Genomic DNA, 24,882 nt, shown 5'->3' with positions numbered 1-24,882 from the left:
ACTTTAGTTCCTTTTGACTTTGATTTTCTGTCAGTTTGATCCTGATGATGTCTAATCTTTACTTTAGTGCTCAGTACTCTCTTCTACGTTAATGCTGAAGGTGAGAAATGTTTCTTATTCTTTTCTTCACATTTATAAAATATGTATAATTTTGCTCCGATATTTCATATTTCATGCATCATTTGTCTGTCCTCTTATCCTGTCTCTCTGTTTGTGCATTTTTATTTAAGGCACAAAATCAGTATATTAACAATGAAGTAAGTCAGATACTGTAATCACAATTTTCCTGGTTGCGATTTTGAATCAATAACATCATCATCATCATCAACAACAACAACAACAACAACAACAACAGCAACAACAACAATAATAATAATAATAATAATAATAATAATAATAATAATAATAAAAAGTTAGAGGTTTAGGATTTTGCTGAAGAGGTGAGTTTCAAGAAGTTTTTTAAGGATTCCAGTTACAGGGAATTACAAATCTCATATGGAAGAGAGTTCCCAAAGGTGGGGGGCGCTGCACTGAAGACTCTGTCCCAAAGGCATTGAGGTTTGTGTGAGGGACAGAAAGCAGACTCTTGGCTTAGGACCATAGCATCCAAGACTGTGTAGTTGCAGCAGGTCAGAGATACTAAGGTGCCAGGACATTGAGGGATTTGTAAGTAAGCACAGAACCTTGGGGCACAGTGGTTAACTGGAGCAGAGGTGGAGCTGAAGTCTCCCATGGTGACAAAGACAAACTGTGTTCTGTTGGAGAGGTTTGACTGAAAGCAAGAGAGCACGGTACCAGTGAGAAGACAATTATTGATTACGCAGGAAGGAAGGATGATGTGAGAGTTGCAGAGACGTCCAGGAGGATGAGGATAAGAACAGTCTCAGTGCTGTGGTGTGTTCTGAAGCCAGATTGGAAGAGTTCATAGAGCTCATGGCATGACATGTGTTGATGTGGTGGCCACTGCTCTTTCCAAGGGTACACAGGCATGGGTACTCCTGCACAGGAACACAACAGGGTCAGTCATAGAATAAAGTGATGCAATCATCATTCAGGAAACTGCTGAGTTTATAAATTCAGAAGAGAAAAAATAGATTCTCCAAACAGACGAGGAGATTGATTTAGAAACCAGCGTTTATAACAGCTGTAAATGTGCACAGTTCACTGAATGATGTAAGCTCAGTAAATCTTCTTAATGCTATCTTCAGTTCATGTGTAGACACATTCGTGCATTTGAGGATGACTTTACTTTACTTGTTTCAAGAATTTTACATTTGAATATCTGCAGCCACTTCTCGTGTTATTTGTGCTCCTTTCTCTGATTCAGAAAATATTCAATCAAGTGTTTTCAGCTGTGAAGTGTTCAGGATAAGCAAGACTTAAAAGGCAACTACAGGGGATTATCATGTTTAAACTACAGGCAAGTGTCTCGATTAGCTGAGACACTGTTCAGTAACTGAATCCTCATAATATTAATAAATGAGCTGTTTAAAAAATCCTCAAGAACTCATGAAAACTGTGGTCATAAATGTAAAGATGAAAATGCAAAAATAACAGCTCAACGTAAATAAAATAAAACTTCCTGTTACAATTTAAAAGTGGACAGCTCACACAGACAAATAACAAACTCTGACTTTGTGTGTTTATGTGTTGATCTCAGTCTCACAGATCTGTGCAGTCACTCTGTTGTTTTATTCAGAATATTTATATGGTTTAATTTGTTTCATGAAAACACATCTTATAATTTTCAAATTCAAACATCACCAGGATGCAGTAAATCTTTTGACTCTTAACAACAGCAAAAAAAAAAAAACAGGACATCTTCAAAATGACTTTATGCTTCCATCAATCTCTAACTTGATGTTTTTATGTGAACAGTTTCCAATAAGCCCACCATGATCCTCGAACCACCCTTGACTCAGATATACAGCAGTGAGACAGTCACTGTCAGATGTGAGATTCAGGAAAGTGATGGAAGCCATGCGATGTTTATAATGTCAACAGCCAAGTTAGAACCACCGTCAGCATCTGAATTCAGAATCAGCAGAGCTACAGAGTCTCACAGTGGAGAATACAGATGCTGCACTTTTACAACGTGTGGTGACATCATCAGACTGACTGTATCATGTAAGTTGGACACATTTCATTCGGTAATATTGTTCTCTGTTTTATCTGTTTTATCTTAGTAGCAAAATCAGTGAAAAACAGTTTTAAATGTGGTGATAAAAAAACACAGTTATCACCAGAGTGAAAAAACTTTGTAACATAAATATTAAACACAGATGTAATGAACTCAGTTTCTTCAATATCTGCACGTGTGTGGTTTTCACCACTGCAGCTCTGAATTATGACACAATTACTTTATTTGTTTTTATAATTTATTTTAAGTTGAACAAACATGATCAATAAATACAGAATGAGCAGAGCTGCTGTCTGACGATGGAAATACAGATGCTGAAAAAAGAAAAGGCTGATCATCAACAGAGAAGAGTTCTGTTATCACATCACAGCCCTGGTTGGGGTCGGGGATACATACAGTATGAAAAACATCTGTGTAAATTATGATGACTGATAAATGCTGCTGACTGTGCATTGGTTATGCATCTTTATGCATATATATTTATGTGATCATGATCCTTAAAACAAGTTGTATATTTAACAAAAAGGCAGATTAAAAAAAAAATCTTGATGCTAAGAGCATCCACGATCAACTGGCCTCAGATCAGCTAACAGTTATCTCTGCATTTAGGAGTACAGTATGGTGGCAGAGCGTAAAAACACTCTCACCTGATTCTTGATTCACTCTGATAAAGTTGTCATCATGTTATATACATCCAGTGTTAGCTCCTGGCTGAGACAGTTAGCTGAGATACCTGTGCTGTCCTCATGTGTGCTGCTGCCAGTTGTTGATTCTGATCTAATTTGCTTTGAAGAAACTTTTTTTTCTTGTGCTGTTTGTGCCTGTTTGCATCAAGTGTGATGATCACACTGAGATCAGGGACCGACCTACCTGAGAAACCTAAGATCTATTATGGAACTCCATCCATCTTCTTAACCCATTATCCAGGGTTGTGACCTGTTAAGCACTTACTGAATTAACCTCTTAGGCCCCAACGCCCCCTGATACGGGGGCAAAAAGCAGGAGATCAGGTAGGCTTGGGGCTTAAGAGGTTAAAAAAAAAACCCCATAAATTATAAATTAATAAAAGGAAATTGATTTTTTTTTAAATTACTATTGAGTTTTTATGTTGAAATCTTTATTTGTTATATGACAAAGTTTTCCCCGAAGCAACTGACAGTCTGATGTTTGTCTTTCCTGTAACTACAACAGCAAGTAAACCCAGAGCCACACTGACAGCACAAAGTTCAGTCATACCAGCAGGGGGCAGTGTGACACTGAGCTGCTCTGTGGAGGGCTCTGCTGGCTGGAAGTTTGACTGGTTCAGACGTGATTCACAGTTTTCTGGAGCTCAGAAAATAGGAGCTGGAACATCAGAGCACACTATCAGTATTTCAGAAGGAGGCATCTATTACTGCAGAGGAGGAAGAGGAGATCCAGTATTTTCCACAGAGGACAGTGCTCCAGTTACAATTCAGAAACAAGGTGAATGTGTATAGTTTTTTTCTGAAATGCAACAAATTCATGATTAAATTAAAGTAAGACTTGATATATTTAAATTTATTTTTTCTCCTACTTGGTTTGTTTCTGTTTAATGTTTCTGTTTATTTGTTGAACAGTTTTAGCTGCTGTGAAGCTGCAGCACAGCTGGTCTCAGATATTCACTGGTGAGACAATCACTCTCAGATGTGAGATTCAGGGAGGTGAAGGAAAGGTGTGGAAATATGAATGGACAGCACCCAACACAAACAGCCCTCCAACATCCAGTGAATACAGGATCAACAGAGTTTCAGTGTCCCACAGTGGAGACTACAGATGTCGGGGTAGCAGTGACTATCTCTTAACAGGATGGAGTGATGCCTTCAGACTGACAGTTTCGTGTAAGTTGGACCATGATTCATGCTGACATTTCATGTTTACATGTTTACATCTGTCTTAACAGGAAAACTCCAACAATGATCCAGCTGTCTGCAGGCAGCTCAGGACAACAGTTTTTCTCACTGTGCAAACAGAAAGGAGAGACACCATGGAGGCTCTTAAAATATTAGCAATTTAATTTATAATGTACAGAGATGACAGTTTGATAAGAGGATGATAAATCAGTGAACTCTACAGTATAGTTTGGTGGACTGTGACATCTGGCATAGGAACAATATTTACTCATTATTTTCTGGTATTTAAAAGATAAATCTTTAAAGTGTGCTAAATACTATAAGAAATTTTGTCCTGACATAAGTAATTAGTTACTATTTTCCCTTTTCCTGTAACCTGTACAGCAAGTAGACCCAGAGCCACACTGACAGCACAAAGTTCAGTCATACCAGCAGGGGGCAGTGTGACACTGAGCTGCTCTGTGGAGGGCTCTGCTGGCTGGAAGTTTGACTGGTTCAGACGTGATTCACAGTTTTCTGGAGCTCAGAAAATAGGAGCTGGAACATCAGAGCACACGATTAGTATTTCAGAAGGAGGCATCTATTACTGCAGAGGAGGGAGAGGAGATCCAGTTTTCTCCACAGAGGACAGTGCTGCAGTTACAATTCAGAAACAAGGTGAGGGCTAAGTTTTGTTGTGAAATAAAACAAATTCAAGATTTTATGAAAGTAACACTTTATAACTATATTTTTTAAATGTATTTTTTTTTACTGTTGATTTGTTTTTAAAAATTTGTGTTTATTTATTTGTTGAACAGTTTTGGCTGCTGTGAAGCTGCAGCACAGCTGGTCTCAGATATTCACTGGTGAGACAATCACTCTCAGATGTGAGATTCAGGGAGGTGAAGGAAAGGTGTGGAAATATGAATGGACAGCACCCAACACAAACAGCCCTCCAACATCCAGTGAATACAGGATCAGCAGAGTTTCAGTGTCCCACAGTGGAGACTACAGATGTCGGGGTAGCAGTGACTATCTCTTAACAGGATGGAGTGATGCCTTCAGACTGACAGTTTCATGTGAGTTGGACCATGATTCATGCTGACATTTAATGTTTTAATGTTTACATCTGTCTTTGTCACGATGAGTTGTGTAGCTGGCAGTGGCTGGACCCAAGTGCAGGACTCGGAGACAAAACATTAACTTAAATGGCAGCATTAATTGCTGGTGCGACAAAACTGGGAATACATAAACAAAACACAAACTAACTAGACTGAAGATGCATAGCGTGGCATGACTTAACCTGGAGACAGGCGACGAAGAATACACACACAACAAACGTGGAGGACCCAATAACTGGCAGGGAAAAACACAGGGCTTAAATACATACTGAGGTGATTAGGGAATGTCAAACAGGAGGAGAACACAGCTGGGAGTCATCTGACATGACAAGAAAAAGGGGAGGCAAAACTCAACACACTGACATAGTACATAGACTTTCAAAGTAAAACAGGAAACTTAACAGACGCGGACTAAATTAGGGGATACAGTTGACAGAGAACAAGGGACACACTGGCAGAAATGACTGTACACTAAACAAAGTAGCACAGAACCACAACCTAAGAACTAGAACACAAGAAATGCCAGGGAACTAAGGAGCTAGGAATACTAGTGACAGAAATCAAAGCCAAGAGAATCAAAACACATCATGAAATCAAGGATAACTAATACAAACAGGAAAACACTGAGTCCACAGACTCAGGACCGTGACAGTCTTAACAGGAAAACTCCAACAATGATCCAGCTGTCTGCAGGCAGCTCAGGACAACCGTTTTTCTCACTGTGCAAACAGAAAGGAGAGACACCATGGAGGCTCTTAAAATATCAGCAGTTTAACCATCATGTTGTGTTCCGGTCAAATGTTACTGAATTGAAAGTTTTATCACTGGGAAATTTATTTAATTTGAGCAGATTGACCTAATTTTCCATAACTTTGTCCACAAAGAGGATTTCAGCAGACACTAAAAAAACTGCATTACATGTGTTCCTGGTCAAAAATGTTCAATCATTAGAAATGGATGGAGGACACAACAAGACAATGCATACGCACACACACACACACACACACACACACACACACACACCTGTCCCCACCTGAAATTCAAGATGGGCTTTCAGCTGAAAAACGGCAAAAACACTTAGCAGGAGAGTCAAAAGAATACACACTCGCACTGGCTTTGGGAATTCCACAGAGTGTTCTTTAATAACCCTTCTCTTCGTCAACCATATAAGCCCGGTTGAACGCCTGCAGATTAACAAATATAGCGCACAGTGTTCGTACAACCCATAATGTTGCAAAAAAAGGTGTCTGGAGAGGTAAAACATAAAATCCGTCCCTCCTCATGCACTAGCGTGCAAGCACATGTCCACGCGATCACAGAGAGCAGTGGCGCATACTGATGACAACATTAACCCTCGACTTGGGCTGTCTTAAAGAGACACCACACCATTGTGACTGTTACAGCATATATGGGTCTTTTGATTTTGAGTGATGTGTACAGATCCAGAAATTAATTTGCCAGCAGTTTATGGGATGCAGAGTAGTGGGACAATTTTTCAGGCCATCATGTCACTAGAGAAGTTTTACATGTTGTTGTGGGTGATTAACTTTGACAACAGTGATACAAGACCAGGGCGTTGTTGACAAGACAAATCTGCAGAGATCAGAGAAATTTGGGACAAGTGTGTGGAGCAGCAGCCACTTATCCATATCCCAAGTCTAAATGTGACAGTGGATGTGCGTCTGGTTGCTTTAGGTCCTGAAGCAACCAGATGCACATCCACTGTATATACTGTTTGAAAGGGCAGCATCCCCTTTCAAACAGTATATGCCAAACAAGCTTTCTAAATATGGCATAAAGATTTGGGCAACATGTGATGCCAGGACAAGTTATACCTGGAACATGCAGGTTTATACTGGGAAACCTGCAGACAGTGTTGCTGAAAAGAACCAAGTGAAGGATCTGAAGATGATTGGAGGTCTCAGAGACATAAGTTGATAATTTCTTCATCTCCTGCACTCTTGATCAGGAGCTGTGTCAGAAGCAAGTTTAACTTTGGGATCGTTTCCTCTACAAAGAAATGAAATATGCCTCATCAGATTGACCAGCAACACCACAGGTGTTACTTTGTGACTGTATATATATATATATATATATATATATATATATATATATATATATATATTAAATGGTTTCAAAACAAATGTTTTGGTAACTTTGACCAAAATGAGTCTGTGATAAACAGCATATTATCCTTTATCTGATTATTTATTATAGTCAAAATAACCTGAAAATTATGTTTTTCACAACTCAAAGGTGCATAAACTCAGATTAAGAGACAGACAGACAAGAAATAACAGACGTTCAAAAACTGTAATGTTCACAAGAACTTAAGTTGATAAAAAGACCAAACACAACAAGTGGTGATAATGAATCTATTATTATAGTTTTTATGTTATTATAATTTTTATGATGATCTTAATGGAACAGCCATTTTTGACAGAACAAAAAACCCCTGTTTAACAGAAAATGAACACAACATGAGGGTTAAAGAGGAACGTACAGAGAAGACAGTTTGATAAGAGAATCATAAATCAGTGAAATATTTAGTTTGTTAAACAGTCCAATGTGTCACATGCAGGGAAACTAATTTCTGTTTGTGTTTGTAGATAAATTACTCTGTGAATGTTTAAAGTGTGATCTGTACTGTCACAAGTTTATCCTTGATTATGTTTTAATGTTTTACCTATTTTGTTTCTTCAGCAGCAAGTAAATCCAGAGCCACACTGACAGCACAAAGTTCAGTCATACCAGCAGGGGGCAGTGTGACACTGAGCTGCTCTGTGGAGGGCTCTGCTGGCTGGAAGTTTGACTGGTTCAGACGTGATTCAGTCTCTTCTAAAGCTCAGCTCATGAGAGGAAATGAAGCAAACAGAGTTATTAGTGTCTCACAAGGAGGTCTGTACCACTGCAGAGGAGGGAGAGGAGATCCAGTTTACTACACAGAGGACAGCAGTGACGTCACAGTTCAGGAAACACGTGAGTTTACTTTTTTTTTTATTTCTGCCAAGCTGAGAGATCATTGTGATCTGTGCTAACAGCTTTATCCCACACCTGTGAGTTTTTTAACCTTGAGATGAAGCAAACTCTGAGTTTTCTGTTAATTAAGATTATTTGTGAAGGTGGGAAATGGAAAAATAGATTTATTCAGTCTTATTTTTGATCTTTATATTTCTATTTGTCTCTAAGTGAAATCGAATTCTAACAGCACATTTGTTATTATTATTATATGATTCAGTAAAAGCACTAGATGTGACAATCCCTGACAATGCATTTCTTTAAATGGAGAAAATCTTGGGGGATGGCTGTTATGAGGAAAAGCAGCCCAGAAACTTTACCAGTGGCACACATGGTTGTATGCCTCAACCTTCGGTCTTTTACCCAGGCTAATCTGCCATTTTTCCTTGATTAGGTTTAGGGATTAGAGATCTGATCTGATTTTAAAATTTGGGACACATCGTCAATAGTGGACCTTGGATTCATCAGGTGTTTCGGCCATTATCACTAGACACCCTCATCCAAGGAGGCTCTTCCAGGGTTGATCGGGCCCCGAGGGTGTCACTGGTTTATGTTAAAATTGTAATTTCTCTTCTTTTTTCTGCTGTTTAGTTTTCTACAGTTTATTTTATTCTATCTACTCACTGCAACTGAGAAATACTTACCCCTTTAACATTTATGGAGCCTCATTTCTTCAAAGGGACAGAAAAGGTGATAGAGAGAAGTAAGACAAGTAAGATAAGATAGGAGAGCACAGAGAGAACTGGAATGGGGCGCCCAATCTGGCTTCCCACACCTCCCTACCGGATCGGGCTGTACGCTCTACCTCCCCACTGCCTCCCAGAAAAGGGAAGAAGAGCGGAATATTTTCTTTTCTCACATGGCTAGCTGACTACCTTAGCTGCCCAAGTGACGTCAGCCCTTTTTAGCCATAACAAGTGACTGGTCCTCTCAGCAGTGTTAGCTAATTCTCTTATAGCCTGCTGTTGCGCCTGTCCTCTGATCCCAACCTCTCTAAACAGCTTTGCTGTTGTTCTGACAACAAAGCCCCTGCACCCCACTTCCACCGGGTGCACTTTGATCTTCCAGCCTCTGTCCTCTGCCTCAGCTGCCAAGTTGGCACACCACAGCTTCTTACGCTCAAATGCTTCCTCAGTTGCTTCCTCCCATGGTACCATCAGCTCAATGACGTACACAAGTTTTTGGGAGTTAGACCAAAGGACGAGGTCTGGTCGCAGAGTAGCTGCTACGATCTCTGTGGGTAAAATTAGACTCTGATCCAAGTCCACGTGCGCCTGCCAATTCCTGGCAACCTTCAGCGGGCCCAGGTCCGGAGTTGAGGGGCTCGTCCTCGACTTGTCTCCCTCCCAGACAAATGTTAATGAAAGCTGACGCTCCTCTTGGTTCATGAAAGAATAGAATAGAAATCATGATATTTTTCTGTTCATCATATGTTTCTATTTGTCTCCTAACTGGATATTTTTCTGTGAACAGTTCCCAGTAAGCCCACTGTGACCCTGCAGCCGTCCTGGACTCAGATATACAGCGGTGAGACAGTCACTGTCAGATGTGAGATTCAGGGAGGTGAAGGAGCTCAGTGGACATATGAATGGAGAGCAGCCAAGTTAAACACACCTCCAACATCCAATGAATACAGAATCATCAGAGCTACTGAGTCTGACAGTGGAGGATACAGCTGCCGGGGCAGAAGGGACTATTTCTTCTCAGAGTGGAGTGATATCATCACACTGACTGTATCATGTAAGATCTTTCATCCAGAGTATCTAAATAAGGAAAAAGCACTTCTTCTTTCTTACTAGAGATGGCACGATACCACTTTTTTATATGCGATACCGATATCATAAATTTGGATATCTGCCGATACCAATATGAATCCGATATAGTGTATTTTTTAATCAATAAAACAGTTTTTAATATCTTCCTGCATTTTGTATAAGTTCATACTCAAGTTTAAATAAATAACAACACTAAAGCTATTCTGTTATACCTGTATGGAAAAAATACACTGCACCCAAAATATTTCATAGTTCAGCAACACTGATCAATGTAATAAACTTGAACCTACACCATCCTTCCTATTCTGGTATTTTAAAGAGTACTTTGCGGAAATATTAAGCAACTTAACTAATAGGGTTGCCAACTCCCAGCAAAAAACAAATAGGGAACCACCCCCCAGCCTCTGCCTCGCGATGATTAATCGACATAACCAACTTTAACTTAATGCACGTGTTTAAAAAAAATGCACAGAAATCAATTATTTTTCCACAATAATTAAATAGATTCAACATCTTTCTTCAACAGAATTACAGACTGAAACGATGGAAAAAGTACTAGCTTACTAGGGTATATTAGACTTAATAGTTACTATATACAGTAATGGACTTCTATACATTTTACATCAGATTAAAACTTTGGGTGTAAGATTCAGATAATTATTCATTAAAAGCTAGACATTTTAAACGAGAATAAGAAAGAAAAGTATGTCTTTGTGCCCCCTTTTCCCTGTTCATGCCCTATCGGCCCCCCTGGCTAAACTTTGCTAGATCCGCCCCTGCACAATTACCAGCCGTCAGCTACGTAGAAAAAAATCCTGGTGTAGAAATTAATATTAAATAAATTCTAACAACAGCTTACCAAGCTTAAACGTGCTGCTGTTGTTCTGGTTTCCTCTTTCTGGTGCAAAGTGGGCCAAAAACAAAGAAGAGAGACGGACTCGCGACAGAAAAGCCGATCAGCTGATCATTGATCAGTTTCATGATTGAAGTAGCAGCAAGAACAGGTAGTCGCTCCATATATCGGTTGTTAAGCTTAACGTGGGAATGCTTTACAAACATTCAGAGATGAACTTACACACTTGCTTTACTTCTCTCTGGGGTAACTTTCTCGGAGATGAAATGCTGGTTTGGTAGCGAGGCTCCAACTGCTCAATCAGACCGCTGACAGGTCTTGCACGCCACATGACGCATACTGCTCCGATGTGCTAAGGTTATGAGCTGAGTTACCCCATGTCGCAAGTTTTGTGAGGTGCTTTCGTGATATTTAATGGATCGGATTACATTTTTTATTTCTCTCCGATATCCAATCCAGTAATTTAGATACCAATACATAACATCGGATCGGTCCATCTCTTTTTTTTACAGCTTTATAACTGTCTTTCATGTTGGTCAGTAAAATGTTTAGTTTTTATTCCAACAACAAAAACCTGAACAGCAGCTTTTTACTCACAGTGAAGAGAACAAAACACATGAGAGTAACTTCTCTGCTGTGCAGCTCTAATACATGAAAGATGAAATGCAGAACAAATGCTGAATCTGTCTCAGCTGCTCCACCACATCCACTAAGAAACATTAAATCCACTGATTGTTCCTCATGTGTGTTTTTAACTTAGAAATACAGCAAATTAAATATGAAAGATTAGTGTTGTGTTTGTGTGATAGTTGTACAGTTTGTTGTAGCTTCACCATTAAAGTTATGTGATATTTATTATTTCCATATTTCCACCAAGTTATTGAAACTGGTTTGATTCAGTCATTGACTTTTGTTCTTTTTCTAAACTGAACTGCAGATAAACCAAAGGCCAAGCTGAGAGCTGATAACACAGCTGTTCCAGTAGGGGGCAGTGTGACCCTGACCTGCTCTGTGAACCCATCATCATCATCTGGATGGAAATACTACTGGTACAGAGAGGAGAAATCCTCTGAAGCCCTGACCACACAAGATGCAGTTTTCCACTCAAATGGACAAATCAGTGTCTCACAGGAAGGACTCTACAGGTGCAGAGGAGGAAGAGAAAACCCAGTTTACTACACAGAGGACAGCCAGTCAGTCAGGATTGACAAAACTGGTCAGTTTAACATGAAGTCAGATAAATTCCTGATTAAGGAGTAAGAAGAAGAACAAAAGGCATTAACATTTTTGACATTCATGTGTTTTTATTGTACTTTCTTGAACATTAACAGTGTCAATCAGGCCTGTTGTGACTCTGTATCCAAACTGGTCTGAGATATACAGAGGAGAGACGATCACTGTCAGATGTGAGATCCATGGAGGAGACACTGAGTGGGATTATGAGTGGGAAACAAACAGCATGATAAAAGCTCCAAATCAAAATGAATACAGGATTAGATCTGCTTCATCATCCAACAGTGGAAACTATCGCTGTAAGGGCAGAATGAAAAGTTCACAGCATGAAACAACAGAGTGGAGTGATTCAGTCACACTGACAGTTTCTGACAGTAAGTAGAGTCATAGTTCATTTAACCTGGAAATAGAAACAGTTTGTAAAAATGTGTTTTTATTAGTACATGTTGAGATATTTGACATGTTTAGATAGTCTCACTCTGAAAGTTCATCATAAATATTTGTGAGTCAACATTTTAGTGACATTGAATTCAGAGTCAAGAGACGAAACATTGAGAGAAAATCTTTGTTGAACAGATAAACCCCGTCCTGTCCTCACTGTGTCTCCATCATGGCTGAGTCCTGGAGCCTCAGTAACTCTGAACTGTGAGGTTGAACATCCGTCTGCAGGATGGAGCTTCTACTGGTATAAAGCTGTTCCTGATCGATCAGAGAAATCCTCCAGTTATGAGTTGCTACCTGATGGCAGTGGGACTGCACAGGACTCCTACATCATTCATGGACAGACACACACAGCAGGATATGTGTGCAGAGCTGGAAGAGGAGACCCAGAGTATCACACTGATCACAGTCGACCAAAGTTTGTCTGGTCTGCAGGTCAGTTTGATTCTGTCTAATAAGTTGTGCTATCACTGTAATCGACCAAGGTTCAGCTCATTATTTTTTTCCTAATACTAATTTGATATTTTGAATCTTAACCCTTTAAAACCGGTCGGAGCGGGCACGCTCTGTTTTGCATAACTATTTTTAAATCCCGGTAGCTCTGCAACCACGTGAGCTAGCGCAATAATTTTTTTTGCATATGAAACCGGAGGAGTTGTACTTACATCTTACGCCATCAGCTTGTCCTCGGTCACAGTTTCCTTCCACATATAGCTTTGCAAAAACTGCATAAAAAGCACTTGCAGCAACAAAAACATAATATTCCAGAAACACGCTTTGCTGATCCGATCAGCTGTTTGTAACACTTCCTATGTCCATCAGCGCGAACTATCGCATGTCCGCCATGACCTGCCTGAAACCGAAAGTGACATCATTTTGTGGAAATGTAGTTTTTTACCATATAGCCTCATGAGCCTATACTGGTGTTTTTAAAAGTTATCTTTGACTTCATGACTTTCTGTGTCGTTTCTGGGATGCTTAGGACTCATATTGCACTGCTGGAAATAGTTTATTTTGATGCATATGCTGCTTTTTTGCAAATTTGCATTATAATATTTATTTTTGTTTTTCCTGCAGTATATAAAAATTGGTGTATTTCAAAAATAAAACTATGAAGACACTCAAAATAAATTTCCTGTGGTGGGAAACTATTTTGTGCAACTTTTTTGTATTTACAGTTTTGAGGGATAAGCCCCTGAAATTTCTCTAACTAGAAATATATGTTGAAAAACAAAAACGATTTTCAATTTTTTTGTAGTTTATTGCACTTTTTTGCAATTTATATAATTACTATGCACTTAATGCAGACATATTATTAAAATTTAGACTGTAATGGTTGTATTGATGTATAGCAACTTGAAATGCTCCCAAAAATGGCTCCACAGCATGTAAAAATATAATATAAGCTCTGGCTGACTTGGTTCTATGGTAGGTCTTAAAGGGTTAACATCTGTGAGCTTTGTCTCTTCACTGCATGTTGTTTCCAGATGTTCATTCAGCAGCGTCTCTCACAGTGAGTCCTGACAGAGTGCAACACTTCACCTCTGACTCTGTCTCACTGACCTGTGAGGGAAACTTCACTGAGTGGAGAGTGAGGAAGTTCTCTGAGGACGGCCGACTCTCTGACTGTAGGAGAATGACTGGATCCACATGTAACATCAACACATCAAAGTCAGATACTGCAGTGTACTGGTGTGAGTCTGGATCAGGAGAGTTCAGCAGTGCAGTCAACATCACTGTACAGAGTATGTTATTATACATTTACTTCTTGGATTTAAATGATTTAGATGTCACACAAACCGCTAAGAAGCTAAAAAAGATCTGTGTGCTCAAAATATCTTATTTAAAGAAAAGGAAGAGCAGAAGTATCAGATGTTGTACTTTCAGTCAGGGAGTTCAGAGCAGCAAATTTTCTTTATTTTTCTTGGACTGTGCTCATGTACTCTGCCCTACCTCTCCTCCTGGAGCTGTGCTGAAACCACAACTAACTACAACAGTCACATATGAACATGAAGATAACCATCTAATTTAGTCAAACGCTTGGTAAACATGTGGAGAGTTTTGTTATTAAAAATGACAACATGACACCCAAAACAAACAAAAAAAACAAGCAAAAGAAACATACAATTTTTCAATGCAATACATTCATTTTATCACTAACTAAAGCTATTCCAACACATCATCATACTGGATTTAATACGTCCTCATTTTCTCTAAAGCTAACAAGCTATGCCTTAACTTCTTATCTGTGGATGCAAGTAAACACCGTCATCATTATCACCAGCTGATGTGACTGAAACAATTGTGTGTGATTGTTTCACAGATGATGGTAATGGTCCTATCCTGGTGAGTCCTGTTCATCCTGTGACTGAGGGAGCTTCTGTTAGTCTGAGCTGCAGTTTGAGAACACAAAAAATACTTTCCAATGTGTTTTTCTATCACAATGACAAACTTATTCAAAATGATACCCGAGGGGAGCTGAAGATCTCTGCAGTGTCAAAGTCTGATGAAGGTTTCTACAAGTGTCAGTACTCAGGAAGAGAGTCAGCACAGAGCTGGATGTCAGTTAAAGGTGAGCAGGATCAAAACATGTGATAAACCAATGACTGAGAAGGAACATTAGATTGTCTGATTTAAGTCTCAAAGTCACTTGGCTCCATTTTATAAAAGTATTTTTTTTTATAAAATTATAATTTATTAATAATTAATTGCTATTTGTTGTTACAGTAACTGTGTCAGGAGCTGACAGCTCTTCATCTCCTGTGTGGTTGATTGTTGGACTGGTTTGTGGAGTCTCTCTCATTATTATTCTCCTGCTCTTGCTGTATCGCTGCAGACAGTCCAAGTGTAAGAGCCTCTTTTCTGTTATTATTATTGTTATTATTATTATTAGTAGTAGTAGTATTGATATTGACATTTCATCTGTCACAGTTAGTAAACTAAAACACAACTTTATCACAGAACTTAGAAAGTTATCCAAATAAAAATAAACTAGGAAACCAAATTTCTACAAATCTTATTAAAACAAACTATGATGAAGGATGTGACAAAACACAAAGGAAGATTGAGGCAGTCTATAAAACACAGGATAATGAGATGATGGGAAACAGGTGGGAACACAGTGATAACTAATGCCCCTTTTCCATTAGTATAGGGGTGGACAACTCCAGGCTTCGAGGGCCGGTGTCCCTGCAGGTTTTAGATGTGTCCTTGAACCAACACAGCTGATTTAAATGGCTAAATTAGCTCCTCAACATGTCCTGAAGTTCTCCAGAGGCCTGGTAACGAACTAATAATGTGATTCAGGTGTGTTGACCCAAGGTGAGAACCTCTATAACCTGCAGGAGACCGGCCCTCGGGGCCTGGAATTGCCCACCCCTGCATTAGTACCTACTTGGATCAACTCACAACTATTTGAATCGGATTGACTGGTTTTGTGTTACAGTCAAGTACCACCTAATGTGTGTGGTCGCCCTAATAGCAACGTGGCTCAGCATCCTGTGACGTAATTAGTATGTGTCACACACACTACAATGAAGGTTGACGTTGAGGCGATGATATACCTGCTGCTCAGTCTGTGGATTTTCGTCACACTCTGGGACCACGGTGTTGCTTTTGTAGCTGTTTTCCTCATTGCTGGGTTTCAAAAATGGCTGTTTTGATTTTCATCAACGTAATACTCTCATAAGTCATTGAGTGACGCCATTGAGCAGTCAATCAGTGGGATGCAGGCTGTTGACGTCACATTTTGGGATCGCCTCGGATCGCCTGGAACTGGTAACAGGAACTGTGACCTGATGGAAAACCATGGTGACCTGACCTGAGTAGTTACTAATGGAAAAGAGGTTAAAAGAATGACTATGGGGGATGTAAAACTAGACCCAAGATACAGACGAGAACAGAGACCAAAATAAAACAGGAAATGACTGACACTGAGATCTGGACTAAGACATACGAGCTTGACGCAGACAAAACATGGAGACCAGAGAGAAACAGAGTGAGAACACGAGGGGATAAACAACCTCTCATTAACCAAATAGACAGATAACCATAATGTAAACATAACATCATAATAATAGAAAGCCCTAATGTCAACAATACAAAATACAGAACTATTTTCTGTATTTGATCAAGAATGATCAAAAATAGAAAAACAGAGAAACCAAAACATCAAAACCCGGGTCAACCATTCAGGGACCTTGAAGGAAGCACAGGCAGGAAGTTACCTGCTACACATTGTTACCTGTTGCACCTCCAACGGTGACATGGCAGCTGAAGGGTCATCAGCTGGGAGTCACCCTTCATTGAAGTTTTGCTCCATTAATCGTGGAACATCTTGTGGTGGTGGAGGTCTCCCTACTGTCCCTGTAGGACACTTGTCTTCGCCACATCTGGTCTTTTCAGATCTCCATTAACCTTCACATGACGTAGGTTCAGTTTGTGCTCAGCAGTTTTTCAAAGAACATTTATCAAAATCCAGTTGGACAAACATCCAAATAACAAACTGACTACATGCACAAAAGATCAGAAACAAACAGGATTTTATAAACTGATTGTATCTTTAACTCGACTGAAAGAATCCACAAATGTTGTTGTTTCATATCAGAACAACACAAACAGTAACACCATGATGGGTTCATGGTCTGAAAATATCTGATAGTCCTGTTGTTGATTTAAACAAAACTAATGAAACTCTCTAAAAGGTTTTTCTGTTTTTTCACTTATCTTTGAAATATCTGTCATGTTGGTTTTCATGTGTGAGCCACTGAAACACTGGTGCAGTATATCTTGTGAAAAGCACAGAGCAGCTGGAGATGAAACAGTCTTTTAATTTAAGGAAACTGGCACCATGGCATTGGTTTACAATTGTGTAACTAAAATATGAACATTTCAGGTGCAGATAAACCCCCAGATGTCATTTACTCTCATATTGAACTTGAAAACTTTGGAAATAAGTGTGAGTACACAAAACATATAGAATGTAGAAAAAAAAGCCTGGAAAGTTTTGGAAATGTTTAAAAATGTATTAAATGTTTTTATTTTGTGGATTCGATTCATCTTAACAGGGAAGCATCATAAACCAGAGCAGAGTGCTGTTTACTCTGAGGTGAAGACGGGAGCTGCAGGTACAGTCACAACAGTCTCATTCAGTGTTTGTACTTGAATGTGTCATCACATCATTATATTGCAGGTAATTATAGGTCAACATGGAGTTTAATTATTCACTTACTAATCAGTGTTTCAGCTTTTCTGAATCACAGGATCCACAGATTCTGACCCAGACCTTAATCACAAAACACACACATGCACAGATGCAGTGTCACAGGCAACAAATAATTTCACTCTCTTTCACTGTAGTTGTAAAAAGTTTAAATTTCAAATGTATCCAACATCTTTGTATCATATCTGTGCTGAACAAATGTGTCCTGAGCTCTGACGTCTCTTTTAGAGGACAGTCTGATGTATGCTGAGGTCAAACAGCCCAAAAAAGAAAAAGCCAAGAAAAAAAAAGGTGAGCAAAGTCTGCCATCATCTCCACTGAATATTGTTCATCATGTTTATCTGCTCCTAAAATGTAAATCTGTTTATTTTGCAATTTATATTTAGGTATTCACAAGTATTCATTACATGGCTAATTAAATCAATCTTACTCTTTGCTTTAGTGCAGACATCCAGTTTCCTCTTGGTTAATGATATTATTGTTTTCAATGATTTTCTCTTCATTCACAGGAAAATCAAGTCCTGCAGCTGATGCAGCAGTTTATTCTGAAGTCACATCAGGAAGCTCTCTCAGTAATTCTGCTGCCATGCAGGCTGATTTATTCTTCACATTATTAAATGTCCTCAGCTCATAATATCTTTACATGTTGGAAATCACTTTGTCTTTTTGTGCTTGTCTTACAGGTCAGTGAGGAGAGCTGTAGCAGCAAAGCCAAGAAGAAGCTTTTTATGAAGCCACTCTTGCTCCTCTGCTCCCCAAATATCAGACATGCTCAGCTTTATGTACAGTTACAATATTAAATCATAATATCATATAGAGTTAGTACTCTCTTATTGCATAAAGCATACTATGTTCTATATAGTCAGCTGTTTTGTGATCTTTAGTAGCTGATAACACGACTTAAAGTCAGCAGTGTTACATTAAAAAGTACTGTTATGGGCACCAACAAATACTTTTACTGTATTTGTTTAAAAATCTACATTATTTAAACAAATGATCTGCTCAGTACTGTGTGAATTTGAATGTAATGAATGTATTTCTTAATTTCTTTTCTTTTTTGTTTTGTTTTGGGGGTTTTTGCTTTATCTTAAACATTTTTATTCATTTCATGTATTTATAGTTAGAAGTTTGTCCCCGACAAATGAACTAAATGAATAAATAACATTCAAACTGATGGTGTGTCATTTACCTGTACCTGTTCCATTGTGTTTAACATAAAATAAAGAAGTCAACAGTTTTTTTTGTAAGTTTCTCCACATGGTGCAACACCTAATTCAGATAGCATAGGAAGCTACAGAACTGGAAGATCAGATTTATGTTCATAAATCAAATGAATCCATAAAGAGACATGTATGGGCAGAACTTTGTGCCATCAGAAACTGAATTTGAATAAGTTAAATTCGAATTTGAATTGCTCGGATTGAATCTGAATTGCTCAACTTGAATAAAAGCTTCTAAAACAACTATATTTTTAACATTTAAAACAGATTTGAAGGATGGGTCGGGTGTATCCTTCGTGGCCTGACCTATTCCAAAATTCATAGCGCGGCCCAGCCAATTCCAGTTTCCAAGAATAGCGGCAGCTACTTAGCTTTAATATTACTCTTATTAATCTTTCTGGGTCACAAAATAAACTTTTAAGATATTTTCAGGCGAGAACGTAGCTGTGTAAACTTCAAATATCTACTCTGTTTATCAAGACATCGCATATTGGCAAAAGTGCTCCCTTTTGTTACCCACCAGCTCGATAGCTAGCCAGGATTTCAAGGCTCACAAGAGCCGGCGAGAACACCAAACTCCCCGGCACATCATTTTCAGATCCCCGCAGTCTTTGGCTACTCAGGTTAAACATAATATAAGTCACTTAGATCAGTGGTCCCCAACCTTTTTTGCGCCACGGACCGGTTTATGCCCGACAATATTTTCACAGACCGGCCTTTAAATACAACAAAATAAAACTAGTACCAGTACCGAAAAAAAGAAGATTTATTCATAACACACGTGAAAAGACCAAGGAAAACCGAGTTAACGATAAAAACGATAACAAAATAACACTGAAAACCGATAAAAACCCTGAAAACCATACATTTCACACCTGAGCCTCAACTCTCGCGGCCCGGTACCAAACGACTCACGGACCGGTACCGGTCCGAGGCCCGGGGGTTGGGGACCGCTGACTTAGATGACTTAAAAAAAATTATTTTTTTGGCTTTTCTCAGTGTTTTATTTGATATTGAGTAAATCATTTTGGCTGAGATTAAAGTTATAGTTTTTACACAGCTGAATAAACGTCACACAAAACTGATTAAAAAGTGTGAGATGGTAGAATTTACTCCAGTGTCCTGTTATATTTTAGATAGCAAGGAGCAGACGGCTGAGTTTATTATTAAACTTTACTGAGACAATCTGCAAATTTCATTAATATTTAATAAACTATCATCTTGTCTTTATTTTTAGTTAGCACATATATTAAACACTTAAAGCTGTAAGCTAATGATAGTTACATAAGAGCAGATGCATGCTGGTGCAATAAGCTGTACGTTTTACGTCCAATGGATGCACGATCTGATTAGTCAACTATCAAAATAGGCATTTGTGGCAGCCTTAGTCTGAAGTCATAAAACAAGAATATTTTTTGATGGGTGTATTTTAAAACTGGAAACATGACGATAGAGAACAACCTCTTTGTTCTTCTGAGCGGTCTGTCGTCCTTACACGTGTTTAACACACTGTCTATTCTGCTGTTCGCCTTTTTATCAGAGGAAACTGAAACCTCTCATGATTTCTGGCTGTGCCTGTGGGTTGAGCCACAAATCTTCTGTTCAGCAGGTTTGATGTTTTCAGCAAACTTCACACAGCAGAGGAAACAAGGAATTCAAAGAGCACTGTGGGAATTTCATAAGCAGCTGTTTTCCCAATTGTTGATTTGTGATTTGCTCATTTAGTCCTTCTGTGTTCAGCTTGTTTGCTACCTGATGTGTTACTACAATATTTTAAGTTATTTATTGCAAGTATTCATTATCAAAAATACATTAAGTCATCGTTTAAGGTTGTTTGTGTAGTACTTTAGCACAAAATATAATCACTGGGTTGTGTTTGGAGTTGGTTGCCAACAGAGGGAGTAATTGTATTATGACTTCATCTGCTTGGCTGGATGTTAAATATTAGAAGATAAAAGTTGAAGACTTTAACTTCAGAGTCTATTATTTGCCATGTCATGTTGCAATAAATAAATACAATAAAACTGTGTCTGTAAATAACAAAGTGTGATGAGCATTAAAAGTGAAAGAGGATGAATTATTTCTTCTGAGCAGCCTTCAGTGTTGTCGTCACTTGGTGGAAATAATTTTAGTATCACACTCTGTGTTAGTTAGTACACATTTGTAGCATATGTATTTTGTTTGTATGCTTTTATTTTGAAAAGTAGTTTTGTTACTTCCTAACCTCATCCTCCCAATGAAGGCAATGAGGTAAACTTAAACTTAGAGCAAAGAGGACATAAAGGAAGTCGTGGCAGGAGGCCGTGGAGCTGCTTCTTTGGAACCAGTGTCAGACCTGGAGGAGGAGCCAGACCCAGTAATAGGTGATTTACAACTGATAGACGACAGAGTATATCTTTACCATATTATTGCAATTTATTTAAGGCTGTTGTCACCATATGCAGACTACACTCTTGCACTGCTAGTTTGCTCTGTGTGATTTTATTTTTCATTGCATGGCTTGTTTTTATTGTTTCATTTGGGATGAGTTCATCTTTTGGTTGGCTTTAAAATAAATGAATTTACTTTAAATAAATAGAATTTTATTAACTACTGCTCTGTATGCCTTTACTGCTGTCCCTTTAAGCTGCTCTTGTCTTCTGTATCTCTTTTTACACCTACATGTGTGTAAATGACTGTTGGTGGTTACTTTCTATCCTCACAGAGGCTTTTTTTTTATCCACTGAAAGGCCTCGTGGTTTGTGACCACCTAGAAAAGAGGAAATGCAGCCTGTGGTTTGAGCCTGAAGTCTTCTGTGTTACAGATGTGCTGTTTTATGTTATCAGCTCATAGCAGAGAATTAACAGGGAATTCACACAAAGGTCACAGTGGGAATTTCACTTTGTTCTCTGTGTGCATGACACATGTTTATATGTGCTCCCTGTACGTGAATAACAGTAATAATTATCACTGGTACATTTAAGTATGGATGACAGTGTGTGACAACAGATTAAAAATGGTGTCACTGCAGTGATGACACATACTAAACTAAAGGGAAAAAAATGACGTGCTGTGAAACCATGAAAATAAATTTCTCACACTGCCTTCAACTGTCACCACAAAACAGGCATTTCAAAACTTTTGCTCCAGGTTTTTGGTATTTTTAGGTTCATCTTAAAGTATCACATCTACCCTGTGAATGTTAATAACTGTTAATAAGTTCACTACATCACCGCAGTGTTGGGTAAGTTACTTTAAAAAAGTAATTAATTACTAATTACTAATTACTTAGTCAATATTGTATTTAAAATACTTATCTAATTACTGTGTCAGAAAAGTAACTTAATTACTAAACAAGTAATTTAACTAAATACTTCTTAAAATCCCTATAAACCTTGAGTGGGCAAACAATAGAAATTAAACTCTTTAAATAATAAATACATTTTTTTAAAGACGGAGCCTCTACAGTACGCAGCAGTAGCATCTCTTCCACAATATAGGCTGCAATCATTTTTTAAGCTCACCTTCAGAAGCTTTCTGTGCTGCTGAAGTAAAATCAGGTTTTACCTGCTTAGCAGGAGTTGCCGCGGTGTTATCCATGGATGATGAACAAGAATCACTCAGAAGTGTTCGTCTATGCTCTCGTGTCAGGCGCTTCAGTAGATTACTCGTGCTATTAACAGCAGCCCCAGGACATAGCTTACATATTACTGTAATGTTCTTGTCTGCTTGTTTCAGAAAAGTGAAGAGATGGGAATATGTCCATTTCATGAAACAGCCACACACTTCAGCCGAGTCCGACATCTTCCGCTATAGAATACGACTATGCAGCAAACTGGCGTGAAATGACGTGCACCTGCACTACAATGTTAAAGCGGCAGAGTTTACTTCTACGTTTAGAAGACAAATTATTGAAATTAAATAATGATTTTCAGCGAGTTTAATTATTTTACAATGTAAGGCAAGTACATTGTAAGTAACTGTAATTAAAATACCTAAAAATGAACAGTATTTAGTTACTCTACTTTTTCAGTGGAAAAGTAATTTAATTACAGTAACGCGTTACTTAGTAACACATTACACCCAACACTGCATCACCGACCTCACTCCTATTAATGGAGCCCACTCATCCCCAGACTCTGAATCACGAAGGCTTTTCAATCAGATCTTTGAAGTATTCCTTCTACTGCTTACAATATCCTTGGTTAACATCAGCAGTGCTCCAGATGTACTATAAACTTCTTACTCTACTACCACACCTAACCTTTAGTTTCAGCTGCTGCCAGGGTTGCAGTCTGCTTGGCCTGCCTGTACCTGTCAGCCTCCTCCGAGGTCCCACAAGCTAATAAAGCCTGAGAGTTTGACATCTTTAACTTGATGGCTGTCTTTACCTCTTAAGTCTACCATCTGGAATACCACCACGACAGGCGCCAACAACCTTGCAGCAGCAGCTCTGTGCAGCTGCCTCAGAAATAGAGAAGAAGAACACGATGCAGTCAGATCCCCAGCCTCCTTCAGAATCCTGATCCAACTCACCACCAGGTGGCGATCATCTCAGCTTCTTGCTTCATCTGAGAGTCCAGAACATAGGGCTGCAGATCTGATCATATGATTACAATAGTGATCATCCTTCGATCTAGGGTGTCCTGGTGACATGCGCTCCTCAGGTTCAAAGTTGGTGTTCATTATGGTCAAACTGTGATTAGCACATTAGTCTAATAACAAAACATCACACAGGTTCAGCTGATGCAGAAGGTGAGATGATTCTCACATTATGGACATGTGGCAAAAAGCAAAAACTGGTCTGGTGCTGATTTTTGCTGTCAGCTGTTTTGCCTGTTTAGCTCTGGGGCAATGATGCATCAGCTTTATGTATTCTTGAGGTCAACCCACCATGTGTCATTACACAAGGGAGGCACTTAAAGCTCAAGTCGAGTGAGGTGGACCAGAGAATAGGGCTGTACCTGACTTGCTTCTAGACATTTCTCACAGTGAACTAGCAACCAAAAAACTGACGTCCTCATCTAAGTACTTAAAAAAACCCAATATTTATTTATTTATTTTTGTTTTGCTTTTTATTTTCTTTCTGATACAGCTTACCGTGGTTGTGCCAAGTAGATTTCATCACAAGGTTTTGAAGACATCCCACAATCAGAGCATTTGGGTGTTCATAAGGCTTACAATTATATTCAGAACTATTTCCTTTGGCCTTGATTGAAGAAAGATGTATCTGGTAACATTACAACATGTCACATGTGTCAACCAGACTAAAAAGCTGTCTCCTATTCCACGGATTGAAACGTTGTTGTCACGATTAGTTAACGGACTCAGGCGCAGACCAGGGAAGGGAAAGGTCCGGGAAAGAGCTGCACAAAAAAACTTCAGTTAGAGATGAACTGACGGAAACAACTCACAGATTCTGATTTTTAGACTACTGAGCAACTGACGCTGATAGCTCAACGATCCAGCGACGAGTAGCACAGTGCTGCCTATTTAAGTAGGGCTTGGGATTACGAAGATTGGCAGCAGGTGTGGAAATGGCAGGTGCGTGGGCCAGGGGTGGGAGCCTGTAATGTGCACCCCCTCCGGTAGGAGAGAGAGAGAGAGAAAGCAAAACAACAAAAACACATGTTGCCTAATTCGGGATCAGCTGGTGAGGCACAGGGACCATGACAGTTCTGCTGTCCATGTGCCCATTTCTACAGTGTGGAAATAGTGATGGTTTTTTGAAACAGGGAAATGTGTAAAAAAAACCTTTCCTGTTCCACCTGTGCTGATGGTAGAGACTGCAGAAATTCAATCATCTGCTGCTCTGTGAGTTCCACCTGTTGACATCCTTTTGGGAACTCTGCCACTGATCAGTATCCATTGCTGCCAACTACGTAGAGGCTTATGTGGTTCCTGGGCTTGATGGGTTCTGTCATCATGTTCATTAAAAAAATGTTTCATGAATATTTGCTCTGACTGAACTTTTGAAGGCTAGACCAGTATGAAGTTTGTCTCATTTTAAGCTTTAGATGATAAAACTTT

General features: G+C 39.0%; 1 protein-coding gene across 1 annotated transcript; it reads left to right on the top strand.

Annotated features, from left to right (window-relative positions):
• The first annotated feature begins 938 nt into the window (after nt 1-938).
• Nucleotides 939-17,933, top strand: LOC148104183 (Fc receptor-like protein 5). Its single transcript, XM_087838288.1, has 17 exons — nt 939-978; nt 1,879-2,127; nt 3,332-3,610; nt 3,739-3,999; nt 4,396-4,668; nt 4,809-5,069; nt 7,818-8,090; nt 9,603-9,869; nt 11,695-11,973; nt 12,089-12,364; nt 12,567-12,866; nt 13,919-14,176; nt 14,755-15,003; nt 15,171-15,278; nt 17,326-17,388; nt 17,498-17,557; nt 17,883-17,933. The coding sequence occupies exons 1-17, from the start codon at nt 939-941 to the stop codon at nt 17,900-17,902; spliced, it is 3,516 nt and encodes a 1,171-aa protein (XP_087694414.1). The 3' UTR covers nt 17,903-17,933.
• The last annotated feature ends 6,949 nt before the right edge of the window (nt 17,934-24,882 follow it).

The sequence above is a fragment of the Neolamprologus brichardi genome, chromosome 3 (genome assembly GCF_056152115.1).
Source record: "Neolamprologus brichardi isolate AB-2024 chromosome 3, ASM5615211v1, whole genome shotgun sequence".
Classification (NCBI taxonomy): Eukaryota; Metazoa; Chordata; class Actinopteri; order Cichliformes; family Cichlidae; genus Neolamprologus; species Neolamprologus brichardi.
The sequence above is the reverse complement of the archived record's forward strand: the minus strand, read 5'-3'. Positions and strand labels throughout refer to the sequence as shown.